Here is a 13672-nt window from a genome sequence, read left to right on the forward strand (position 1 = left end):
ATCAGTAAACGACTCGTGTCACACAGTTCTCTTTACTTATCAAAACCTCTTGTTCTTCTTGTTACGTGTTATTTTGAAGCCATACGGTCCTAAGTAAATATTGGCTTTTCTTACAACACTGGCAAAATCTGTCAACACTAGCAACTTGCTGCTCAACAACTCATGCATCTCAACCTCTTAAACTCTATGATACTACCCGTAATTACACTTAATACTGTAGGATCAATGAATGGTATGCAGAAGAAAAAACAAATATTCCTAAGAAACAAGCTATTCGAACAAAATTGACTCTATAAGTTTCTTCTTCATATTTCCTAAGAAATCCATTAAGTTGGGTTGGCTTCCTTTCACACTATTTATGAATATGTTTGTACACTTATATTATTTAAAATTCAACAGAACATTACCGTATTGAAATAAGTTTCTTGTCCCTCGTGAAGTTTTTTGTAGTATTATAAATGTTGACATGTATCTGCGTTAAATTTAATATTAATTTTCCTTTATGTGTGTTTTCTTATAGCAAAGCCACATAGGACTCTCGAGAGGAATTGAACCTCTGAGTTTAGCGTTGTAAATCCGTAGTAGACTTACCACTCTACTAGCAGGGGACTTTCCTTTATGTGATAAGAGAAACAGGATGAAACGTTATCATAAACGCACGTGCACATTATTACACAAGCGACGTTCTTATAACCTTTTTCTTTTTGTGTATCCATTTTTAGAATAGAGACGATTTGTTTTTTAATTCTGCGCAAAGCTACACGAGGGCTATCTGCGCCGTTCCTAATTTAAGCGTGTAGGACTAGAGGGAAGGCAGCTGCTATTCATCATCACCCACCGTCAACTCTTGGGCTACTCTTTTACCAACGAATAGTGGGATTGACGGTGACATTATAAGGCTCCCACAGTTGAAAGGGTATGTTTGGTGTGACGGGGATTCGAATCCGCAACCCTCAGATTAAGAGTCAAGCGCCCTAACCAAATGGCCATGTCGGGCCGAATAGAGACGGAGACGAAATGTTTGTCTACTGTAATGGCATGGTCATTATTCAGTATTAGCTCTTCTATATCTGAAGTAAACTTCTAATAAAACACAACCCCTTGAATGCTGTTGATACGAATTTCCTTTTGAGCATATGTTTAACGAGGCGCTCGCTTATTAAGCACAAGTCACATGCACATGCAGAAAAACATACAATTAGAGAAGGTTGAAAACTCCATGAAAATTTGTTTTCAACATGATGTGATAAAACATCAGTTTAAATTCATGTTTTTGCTTCTCATTTTTCATTTATAGTATTTTATGTGCTATCTACCTAATGTTATGCAATACTTTCTCAATCTCGTTATCTGTATATACACATACATAATAATAATTATTAAAAAAAAAAATGTAATACAATCTTTAAATGAACAGAAGAAATGCGATTCCAAACGTCAATATGTCATTACTTAGAGGTTAGCGGTAAGTTTATGGACTTAAAACACAAAAATCTAGGACTGAATTATTTGTGTTAGACATAGCTAAGATAGCTTACTGTGTAGATTTGCGCTGAAATTGACAAACAAATGAACATTAGTTATGTTTACGCTAAAGGTTCTATGTTTCGATGCATTTTTCATAAGCTACTCGCTCTAGATAGACAGTATACTATTGTGTTTTCAAATTGGATCATTTTCTGATTAACCTTGGTAACAAATACAGTTTGGGTTACATTTTCTATTTAATTATGTAACAATGATACCTGCTGATGACGGGCAGACATTTCTAACAGATATGTGGAAATAAACAGGTATTCAAGTGTTCGAACTGGATAACAGAAAGACAAGTGATAGATTTTTGTTGATGCTGTAGTTTCTTATCGTGAAAATGGAAAGTTGTGGGCATAATATCAAACAAATGATTAAGGTTGTGGGATCTTCGATCTTTGTTTCTCCAAATGACCATTATCTAAACAACATGGCAAGTAGGTTAGGATGCTCGATTCGTCATCTTTGGGTCGGCGTTCGAATCCCAGCCACATAGCACATATTCATCCTTTCAGCTGTGGGGTTGTTATAATGTGATATTCAATCCCACTATTCGTCGGTATAAGAGTAGCCCAAGAGCTGGCGGTGGGTGGTGATGACTAGCTGCATTCCATCTAGCCTTACACTGCTGAATTAGGGACGAATAGCGCAGATAGCCCTCGGGTAGATTTGCGTGAAATTCAAAACAAACAAACAAATTGAACAACATGCCCATTAGAAATCAGTAACCAGCAGCCAGTGACTTTGTTTGTTTATTGAATTTGCGCAAAAACACTCGGTGCCATCTGTAGTAACTGTCCCTAATTTTGAAATGATTGACTAGAGAGAAGGCAACTGGTCAACACACCCCACCGCTAACTCATAGGCGACTCTTTTACCAATACTGGGATTCACTATCTTAACATTATAGGCGTGAAAGGGCGAACATGTTTGATAAAGGGATTCGAACGTTCTGACTGCGAGTCCAGTGCCCTAGTCACCAGGCCATCCCGTTGCCTATGGCACAAGATATAGAGTACCAATCGTTGACCCAACTATAAGAAACAGACTTTGAAAGCATGGCTTAAGCTTGAAATAAAAATACATATTTGACAAGCCCACGTTTCATTTGTTAAGAGTTGACTCCAACGGCAACGGAAATCTGTACTTTTCACAAACAAGTCACGGTTTCGTAGCTCTACCAATAAGATATGCTTAACTGAACAGCGTTGAATTTGGCTATTCGGTGTTATTTCATAAATGATATGGGTAGATAGGTATCAGTATCAATATATCATGTAATGTTTCCGAGTAGCTGCATTTACCGATATGTTTACGGAGTAGGGCTGCACAACATTTCGCGAGTGTAAGCGAACCACACTTTGTCTTAACCAGGATAATACCCAGTCTTACACAGTTGTAACTGTTAGACTCTATATTTGACAACTTTGAATACTCGTGTTTCACGAGCTACATTAACAAGTGACACAAAGCTACGCAATGGGTTATGTATACTCTGCCCACCACGAGTATTAAAACCTGTTTCCTAGCGTTATGAGCCCACGGACTTGCCAGTGGAGAGTAGCAAATTATATTAACTTATATTTAGCAATGTATGTGTTATTAACTTGTTTGACGCATATGTTTATACAATAGTCTGATCCTATGTTTCTATTTATCGTAAATTTTAAATACATGTTTGTTTGTTTTTGTCGCTCGCTGTCAGGTAAACTAACCAAAGCAATAAGAAAACGTTTTCAAGTGTCATCTTATCTATGCATAGTTGAATAATTATAATAATACTCTTATTGTTTGTACATTTTAAATAAAGTAATACTTTTAGTTGTTTGTTAATTTGTTTTCCCAAGCATGACCAGCTTGATATGAAAGATTTAGCTTAGAGAATACATAACAAGCATTAAGCAAACTGGACATGATCGATCAGAATCCTGTGATCCATACGTAAATAAATCTCCCTGCTGTACTTCAATATTTACTCAGCATATATATTAACCAGTAACATTTGTATGACCCAGTAACATAGGTTGCAGTCAAAAATTAGCAAAAAAGCAGTCAGTTTTAAGTTACATAAACAGCATAAAAATTATTCAACTTTTAGACATTTACAAAACAAATTTTAAACAAGGCACTTCTGTCTGTGCAACCAAGATGTGTCCCGCTGTAGAAATAGTGCAGATAGCCCATTGTGTGTATTTGTCCCTTTGCACTAAGAAAAGAAATAAATAAAAGCATAAATAATTCAGTAAACTAACGCAAGAGGGCTTTCTTCTCCATTTCGATAACCCAATGTACTCGACATTGAAATTCCGATAATTCTGAAGGCTGGGTTGATCACACTAAATGGCAACATACAAAGAACGTCGAATTTCAAAAGAAAAGTCGCTATTAAATACAGGGTATCGACCTATGAGATGTATTCTCAAGATGGAAGATATGGGTGTTAAAACTTTAATTAAAATAAAGTACAGGTTAACTTGAACATGACCTAAGAAGTTCGAAACGTTATTCTGGAATTTATCTTAATTAACGTTTTAATACTCACACGAACCATCTTTAACTTTAACTGAGATTCTCGTCATCACTTAAATTCAGCAGCTTTCTGTTAACAAAGAACATCTTTAAACACTCTGGAAACGTAATAATTACAAACATCTCTAAAAGAAAGGTTAAGATGGTGATGAACCGGCATGGCCAGGTGGTTAAGGCACTCGACTCGTAATCCTAGGGTTGTAGGTTCGAATCCCTGTCACATCAAACAAGCTCGTCCTTTTAGCCGTGGGAGGTTATAATGTTACGGTCAATCCTACTATTCGTTGCTAAAAGAGTTGGCTGTGGGTGGTGATGACTAGTTCCTTTCCTCTAGTCTTACACTGCTAAATTAGGGACAGCTAGCGCAGACAGCCCTTGTGTAGCTTTGCGCAAAATTTAAAACAAACAAACAAGATGATGATTCATTTGGTTGAAATGTTTTGAAAACTTACAATAGAGAAACAAACTTAATGTATTCCTGTTTAGGAGTTTTAGGTATGGAGGATCTTACTTCATTTGATTAAATGAATTCAAAACTTCGACTGGATCTATGTACTTAATATATTTCAGTTCAGATTTGCTTTACAAAACATGTACAAATTGTAAAGCAGTTTTGTCCAAATTAAGTATGGTTTTGATGAGGAACAGAAAGTTAACGTTTATTTCTAAAGCCTCTCCTCTTAGTGTCCCAGCAGTAAACTGTCAGAGTTTATAATGTTAAATTTAGAATTGAATTCCTGCTGTGGGTACAGCGTAGATAGACAATTGTACATCTTTGACCTTAAAAAAAAATTTAGATAAATTTTCCGAGCGAGTTTACTATCTTATACAGTTATATTTTATAAACAATTTACCTCACACATATAAAATTGAGAGAGAGAGAGAGAAAAGAAAGAACATTTACATAATAATATGATTAGAACCAAACAACGAAAGAAAAGAATCTAAAGTTCTCACCTGGTGAGTAAAAATGTCAGCCTCCCCGTCGTAAGGCGTGATGAACCCCCATCCTTTTGCAACATTGAACCATTTACACTTTCCTTTTCTGCGATTGGTTTTCTCCGTGCCCCCTGTTGAAAAAGTAGACACAAAATATAATTTTCCCCTTGAACTAATACTTCAGTTGCAGTTCATAAATGTAGATTGTTGGTTTGTTTTAGCTTCATGAAATGACTGTCTACCTAAACGTAGCTGTCCCTAATTTTTGAGTAGACGAACTGCAAGGAAGGTAGCTAGTAGGATCTGATTGCCACTCTCATATCGCACTTACGGCCACGGAGTGTGTAGTGAATTTTTCGAGTTGGGTTGTGAGCCATGAACCTTCATAGTCACAGTTCCTGCAGACTAGTCAATAAATCATCTCGGCCTAGTTCCTAATTAAAAACAGGCTGGATGTTCTTGGAGAATATATTCTATATACATAAGCCTATGTGATATGTATGCGTATACAAAACGTTTTTTTTTTCTTCTTCATCTTATAATTCCTCATCTACAAGAAAGGAGAGATATTTGATCCACTTACCCAAATTTTTAAGAGTGTTAAGCGAATTTGAGGAATGATAGATTTCAGAGCTATTTAATTTTTATATTTTAGACCCTGTAGCTGTATTTGTTTGTTATTCGTTAGATTTCAGAGCTATTTAATTTTTATATTTTAGACCCTGTAGCTGTATTTGCTTGTTATTCGTGTTATTTACAAAAAGAACTATTTTGTTATCTGAACATTTAAATGTGTTATGCGTACCATCGAAAGGACTTGTTAATAAAGATAGTAGATTCGTTCTGGACTTTTGTAGCAACATGGATTGCATACATCCTTTACAGTTAACTAGCTAAATCTATGTAGTGTGTGTTATTATTTGCCGCTAGTTAATAAAGTAACCATTACTAGCTACACATCTAAACTGGCTATATTTTGAATAGTCAAGCAACTACATGTGTGTGCAGCGTATATTGTTTGACACCAGTTAATAACATGACTATATTAGTACCAAACATCTAAATAGGCTACATATTGGATAGTTAAGCAGCTATATGTCTATGTAGTATATATTGTTTGTCACTGGCTAGTCCTTAATAACTTTGTTAAATACGACTAATTATAAATTAAATAGTCAAACGACTGTCCATACACGCAAGGTGAATATCTACAAGTCTATTCTAGTGACCAGACACCACATTTAAGCAATGTTTATCGCAATACATATATGCTAGTTAACACTTGTTATTTTTGCTTAGTAATGCTGTCATACATTTTACAATATTTTTTATTCGCCACTCTCTTAACAGTTTTCTAATGACACGCCGGAACTATTGAGTGTTGTTGTGTAAGTTTCATGGTCACACACGGTAAGAATTGAGTATTGCTGTGGATTTTTTGTGCGCTGGTGTGAATTTTTTTTTGTCACAAACCGAATGGATTAAGTGCTACTGTAAAAGGGTTGTGGTCAAAGATTGAATGGATTGAGGGCTACTGTGAAAGGGTTGTGGTCACACACCGAATGGATTGAGCGTTGATGAGAAAGTTTTGAGGTCACAAGTCTAAAGAGATTATCATTTGTTGATTCTGAAGTTTTGTCATAGGATTAAACTGGTATTGACTGGTTAGTTTGGAATTTTTTTGAAACTGCAAATCTATATTGACTGTTGTTTTCGAATTCTAGAAAACAAATAACCTCGGGTATACACAGTCTAGCTAAGGAAATTTGATAGTTACAAAATCTATGATGATTGTGGTTACCTTGTTCTGTAAGTCACGAAGCAACAGGTGTAAATTGACTAGTTATCGAATTTTAGTAGATTAAAATCTATACTAATTATGGCTGCTTAGTTCTGGATGTTCTATAGATAGTTGTGGAAGTTTTAGTAGTTCCTGATTTTTTTTGTGGCTGTGGTTACCTTGTTCTGGAAGTTTTAGTAGTTTCAGATCTATCCTGGACGTAGTTACCTAGTTCTGAAAGTTTTAGTAGTATCAGATCTATAATAGCTATGGTTGTCTAGTTCTGGAAGTTTTAGTAGTTTCAGATCTATACTGACTGTGGTTACCTAGTTCTGGAATGTTTAGTGGTTCCTGATCTATAATCACTGTAGTTACCTAGTCATGGAAGTTCGCTAGCCAAAGGCGTGTACTGATTGCCAACTCTTTTAATGTTATAAAATTGTGTATCCATATTCACATATGATGTTTTAAATGTTTGACAGCCATGAGAGTATATTGCATTAAAACTTATTTATCGCCATTAAGTGAATACACGTAAACGCACAACGAACGTTTCGCTGCTTCATCAGGCACTAAGTCATGCAAATATAATAAGCAAAGAAAAAAACGAACAGTGTAGGTTTCAATAGGTATTTACGCTTCCTTGATAAAGAAGTAAGACAACATTCTGGTTGTCATTTTAACGTCATTATTAAAGCTGAGTATAGAACCCATAAGTCAACTGTAAAACTTGTCTTATTACTCTTTAGGAACCAGAAGTATTTGGTTTTATTAGAGACAACTGTAGTGTTTACAGCGTAAACCCGTTACAAACACAATTCAGAAGTTTTTCCGCATCGTATGTGGTAAAATGACCCGAGAATACCATATACTGTCAATTATTCAAACTAGTGTTGATATTGAAGTATTTCTCTGTTACATTTTAGAACAAAATCATACTGCTATTAGTTGTGTCTACTACGGAGAATCCAACCGTGGATTCTAGAGCTATAACGTTCGTAGACTTACCACTGTCCCACCGGCAGATTATTAAAGACTTTATTGGTACCAATATCAATGTGACTTAAATTTCGTAAAAAAATAAAAGTAAAATCAACTGGACATGTGAACACTACATTTAAAGTGAGGAATATTCACACTATTCCAGAACTATACTACTAAACAGTCAAAACTGGAAAAACTTTCACCACATGAATATTTCAGATGGGGTTTAAAATATGAAATTAAGAGTGAACCCAGAGAAACAATTTTGCGATAAAAAAATCAGATGCTTAAAGAACACTAGAAAATTCCAATAATGTAAATATCACATTTCTATATTTAACAACATGGAAAAAGTCCACTGGGGGTACCATTACATTACAGGTATGTATGTGTTAAGAACGTGTACAAAAGTTTAACAAAGTAAACATTACAATGCTCTGGGGAACTGTAAATTACAAGTACACGTACATCACGAGCTGTGTATTACAAGTACACTACCTTACGAACACTTAAAATAGTTTAAAAAATTCAAACACTACAGTTCTATGTTTAATAAAAATATTATCCAACAAGAGGACATTCTACAAAAAAATTTAGCTAAGTTATAGATCTCGCTAGGAAAATATTCAACAATACTCGCAGCTTTCACGTTTTTAAACCTAAAATAATTTTTGACAGTCCTATTGTTTGTTTGTCACTATGCACAAAGTTACACAAAGGGCTATCTATGCTCTGCCCATCAGTAGTGTTGAAACCCGGTTTCCAGCTACAAACATTTCGCTGTGCCACTGGGGGACAGTAGTCCTATTAGAAGGTGCACATAGAGACGAAATGTTTTTATTGCAACAGTAAAAATGTCAACTATTTCTGAAACTCGCGTGTCTACATATCTTCACAAGTGTGTGCACTATTTATCAGTCTAAGTACTCCAACAATGATGTTCCAGAAAATATCAAGTATAGTGCAAAACCACATCAGCTCTTTAATAAAAGTCGAAACAAAGAGAGAAGAAACATCAACAAAAAACAACAATGTGCATCCCATGGCAACAACCCATGAGGTCATCATAGGTGTATACCCACATTCGAAGCCAATAGCCACTAAAATCTTAGCTTCAGAAATATTCAAATGTACACTACCAGTGAACGATTACCTGTAAAAACAATGTAAAAAAAAAAGTCATTGGTTTTATATCTTTCCAAACATTCTCTCCAAACTGTAAAAAAAAATATATTTACGTGCAAAGTACTTGTACTTTCATGAAATACAAAATTGAAGTTGTTTCTACATAAACGCCTCGTTCTCAACTGAAACGCTTATTTCTGCTAGAAAAATAAATCCGTACTTACCCATTTTAAACCAACAGCAAGCAATATTACAATCAGTACGATATTCCAACAAAAACAAATAAATAAACAAGAATAACCATTTGATAATTCAGATATGGTTTTCATTCAATGTTTTAAAAATACTCAGTGAAATCAACAAATATTTATTTATCTTTAAACTAAGAAAAAAGAAATTAATCAAGTGTTTATTTTTTTTAAAAACACTGTTTTACGATGTAGAATGAGTCAGAACGCACCAGCGCAATACCACGTTTTCTGACTAACGTTCACGAATCCAGAAAACTGGCCGGGCGTTGGCTCGTGGTTACAGTAACGGTCTGTGAACCCGAAGGTCCACGGTTCATTTTATGTTACCACATAAAGAATCGCGCGTTCTGCTTTGGTACTGTGGGTGTATTCGTTATAAGAGTGATGGTTAAATCCAATATTAGAGTAGTCTAAACGTTGGCAGTGGTTTTTTTTGTTAGCACTACCTTTCCTTTAGTCGTCCAGTTTAAAAATTGGAATGTATAATTCAAATTTGTATGAACATCCAAAAATAAATAAATAAAAACCAAGAACTTTCAAACGGAACAAATCCATGAGATGTTGTGATTTATTCAAGTTAGTAAACAGTATGAAGATCTTAAAAGATTGGTAAATCACATTTGAAACTTCAAAACAACCTATGCATTCTGTAGATGGACCTATTTTCTTTAGGAGTAAAGACCTTTATCCAGGAAGGAGATAGGCCCATCTATCGAGAGTTTTATTGTTTCTTTTGTAAACTAACATTCTAGATTATTTAGTCTGTTTTTTTTTCTCTCAAGAAATAATCATAAGTCTACAAGCAAGCTTTGCTTATAATTTCACATCCAAAAATGCCTAATCTATAATTAAAAAAAAACCCTACTAAATACTCTAGGTAGTTGTAGATTTAGATTTAATTATGATTGAAGCAAACTTTCCACAAATCCAATAAGAGCTAAGCAGTCACATTATGAAATTAAAAACCTGAAAAATACTGCGAGTTACTTGAATATTCTGTAAAGACAAACTTTCCACGTAGTTCCATAACGGAGAAACAGTCAGGTTGTAAAAGTGTAAACCTGAGAAATATGGTGGATAATTGTGAGCTGACTAAAGGTTCTGCAATGTCAAGATTTTCATACACTTTCATAATGTGATTATTTATCCATGATGGAAATATTGTGACTGATTATGAGCTATTTGAAGATATTGTAAACAAAAACATAATAAATAAATGGCTATATTATGAAACTCTAAACCTAATAAGTGTTCTCAGTAAATGTGAATTACTTGAAGGTTGTGTAAACCCCAGCTTTCCAACATAGTTTCTTTATGCATAAATTATCATGTTACGAAAGTTAAACTTCAGACATCTTGAGAGAAACTCTGGATTACTTAAATCAGTAAGGACAATCTTTCTACGTGGTTCCTTAGTGGATAAACGGTCACATTACGAGAGTATAAACATGAGAAATGTGTTGGGTGAGCTACTTAAAGATTCTTTGATAGAAAGTTTTAAATTTGTCCACAGCTCTCCTAAAGAACCAATCCATAACAGTGGGAACATATGTTGCAAATGTTGGTTCCTTCAGTAAAATTTCTGTAGAAACGTTTTTCCTTAAATTCACCCTACTTTTCAAAAATATTGGTTTTTAAATAAGCGGTAACATGCAGTTGTTGTTCATGCTGTTTCAGAATACAAATAGTGTCTGAGCCAATACTGCGACTGTCGTATTCCAGTTGGTCTGATGAACCCTGTTATTGCTGAGTTTGGTATACTGTTATTCATTGTTCTTTACTGCCACTGATAAGTTTTTAGAATTATATGTATATCAAATTGAAAAGTGATGAATAAATAATACAGAAATTGTATTTATATTAGAAACCACAGAAAATAACATTTAAAACAAGCTAAGATTTATAAAATATTTCCGCATGCAAGTTAAAGCAAGAATAGGATTTGGCTCACGCACGTGGGATGGAGGGGGTTGGTCGAACTCCCCATTTTGTAATATCAAAAAATTACGCTTATACAAGTATACCTTATGGTATTTAACGCTCCATACATTCAGTATTCTTGTGATGACGCATTAGCATTTTTTTGCTAGAAATAGTCGTATGACTTCAGACCCTCTTAGCATTACCAAACTGATTATGTTTCGCACAATACGTATTGGCTTTTGATCTCGCAGATTACATCTTCCCTTTCAAAACTTCTGCGTAAGGATCTTTGGTTGTTAATTTCCTCTTAAGCACAAAACTACACAATTAGGTATCACTACTAGTATCAGAGTTGGTGGTGTGACGTGATGACTAGCTGTCTTCCCTCTAGCTTCACACTGCTAAATTGGGACGTTTAGGGCAGATAGCTCATGTGTAGCTTTGCGCAAAATTCAAACAAAAACAAAAAACACTGGTATCCAACCCAAATTTTTGCGTTGTAAGCCTATAGACGTAACACAGAATCATTATGAACGAGGATTAGGAGCTATTTCATTATATAACCGACTCTTAGGTAAGTACCATTTAAAAACACAAGGGAGACGGAAATTTTTCTCACAATATTATTTCTATAAAACATGTTGATAACCTCATCTGATTCCAATACACCAAAGAGACGAAGTCTATAACACAACCTCTCCACGTTACAGACCCCGACGTTGGTTTATCCGCTTCAACATGTTTTCTGATACCGGTGGTAGAAAAACGACAAGCTTTTGAAGTTCTTCGTTTAGCTCAGGTGTTTCAGGTTTTAGTAAAGTGTTGACCAGATAAGGCAGGTGAGTGAGTTAGAACTAAAGTCAACTGACTTGAGTTTTAAGGAACAGATATATTGTTAAAATAACGTTCATTTATAACTGATAGTTAGTTGGGGTACTGCATCGTATAGTATTTTGTCAATAATCTATAAATAGGTTTACTACACGTACACACAGGATTACTACGAATCGACAGAAAACGTATTCTCAAGAAACGGAAATACAATATTCACTTAGCAGAATCTGTTAAGACTAAACTTGATATATTTCGAACACATAAATTCTACTCTTTTTATATTGTTCGAGATTTCGTGTTTAGTTAATACACGTGGGTGTACGCGCTTCTAGAACTTTATGTTTGAGGCACATTGTTTGTCAATAAACCTATCAAATGATATTGTTTTTCAACACAAATATTACGTTAAAAACTGTTTTTTTTCTTATCTTATACGTAAGACAAAAGATAACACAAACGTTCATTTTAAAGATCAGTAAGAAGTGTGAAAATCAACATCACTTGATCGACAAGTTGAGGAAACTCGATGAACTAAGAATAATTAACATGTTACAGAAATGTGACAGACACCGTAAAGTTAACACCAACTGTAAAAATCTTGAAAATTACCTGTATTAGGGGAATCGAGGCTCGTCAGAAATTCATTGAAAATCATAAGCTCAGGCTAGTTTGTATATAAAACAGTATATTTCGGAACCATATTACGTTACGTATCTATGTCGCTTCTCTCTCTAAAAGCAGCATTGTTTATATTTATTTAAACATTATCAGTTTGGTGGTTTGAATACGAAACGTGTCAGTTAGCACTGTCTAGAGCAGACGATACCTGGAGCTGGTTCATTTAAAAATAGATGATAGAGTATAACATAAAGCATGTTGAACACCTACTGTGATAAGCGTTTTGGTTATAACCACCTTATATGAAACAAGACTAACATGAATACAACATATCATAACGTTGCACAATGTGATTACACATGTCCGATGTTGGTAACACACTTTTATAAGTACACAGTCCAACTAATACACTCTGTTGCTGTGCATGACCGACGACTAAACGATGTGAAAGCACAAAACAACACATACGTTCTTCAAGCACACAATACCAACAATGGTTAATCAAATAAATTAAACCTAGACGCCATGTTGGTATATAAACTCAACGAACAACCCTTAGAGATAGAGGTAACGACGTCTCCTGCTAGTACAACGGTAAGTTTATAGATTTATAACGTGAAAATCAAGGGTTCGATTCCCCTCCGTGGACTCAGCAGATAACCTCATGTGGCTTTGCTATATGAAAACACACACACAGGTAACACCTATATTTTATTCTTTAAGACATGTACAATTTTTTTCTAAGAATATTATAAATATCATATAGCTTTTTGAGTAATTTATCTTTTTCTTTAAAACGTCATATAGCATTTCTAGGTACGTTGATTGGCCACTTGATATAACCAAGGATAATACTATGATAATATTAATTCGGTGACGTTGAACTCGCTGACAATGGAAAGTTTAGAGTAAAATGACTAGTTTCAATCACTTGAAATGGAATATGCTATTTTTTATCACCTAGGTCTATGGATTGCGGACTACCCCAACGCAACCTCCGACCAAAAATATTAGCAATGCAATTATAAACACACGTATATTTATAGAACGCCTCACGTATTTGCATACGAAAAATAAGCTGTCCATGTGATGTTTCATCATGTGAGCATGTTTGCAACACAAAACGTGGATAAACGTAGTAATGGTGTGAGTAGGGAAA

At 34.7% G+C, this 13672-nt stretch overlaps 1 protein-coding gene across 1 annotated transcript in view; it reads right to left on the bottom strand.

Annotated features, from left to right (window-relative positions):
- The window catches only part of LOC143250741 (protein lin-28 homolog), a 35989-nt gene that overhangs the window by 12426 nt on the left and 9891 nt on the right, over nt 1-13672 (bottom strand). Inside the window, exon 2 of the mRNA XM_076501690.1 lies at nt 5017-5129. Within this exon, the coding sequence (XP_076357805.1) occupies nt 5017-5129 (113 nt within the window). The remainder of the gene's footprint in view (nt 1-5016; nt 5130-13672) is intronic.

Source organism: Tachypleus tridentatus, chromosome 5 (assembly GCF_004210375.1).
Source record: "Tachypleus tridentatus isolate NWPU-2018 chromosome 5, ASM421037v1, whole genome shotgun sequence".
Classification (NCBI taxonomy): Eukaryota; Metazoa; Arthropoda; class Merostomata; order Xiphosura; family Limulidae; genus Tachypleus; species Tachypleus tridentatus.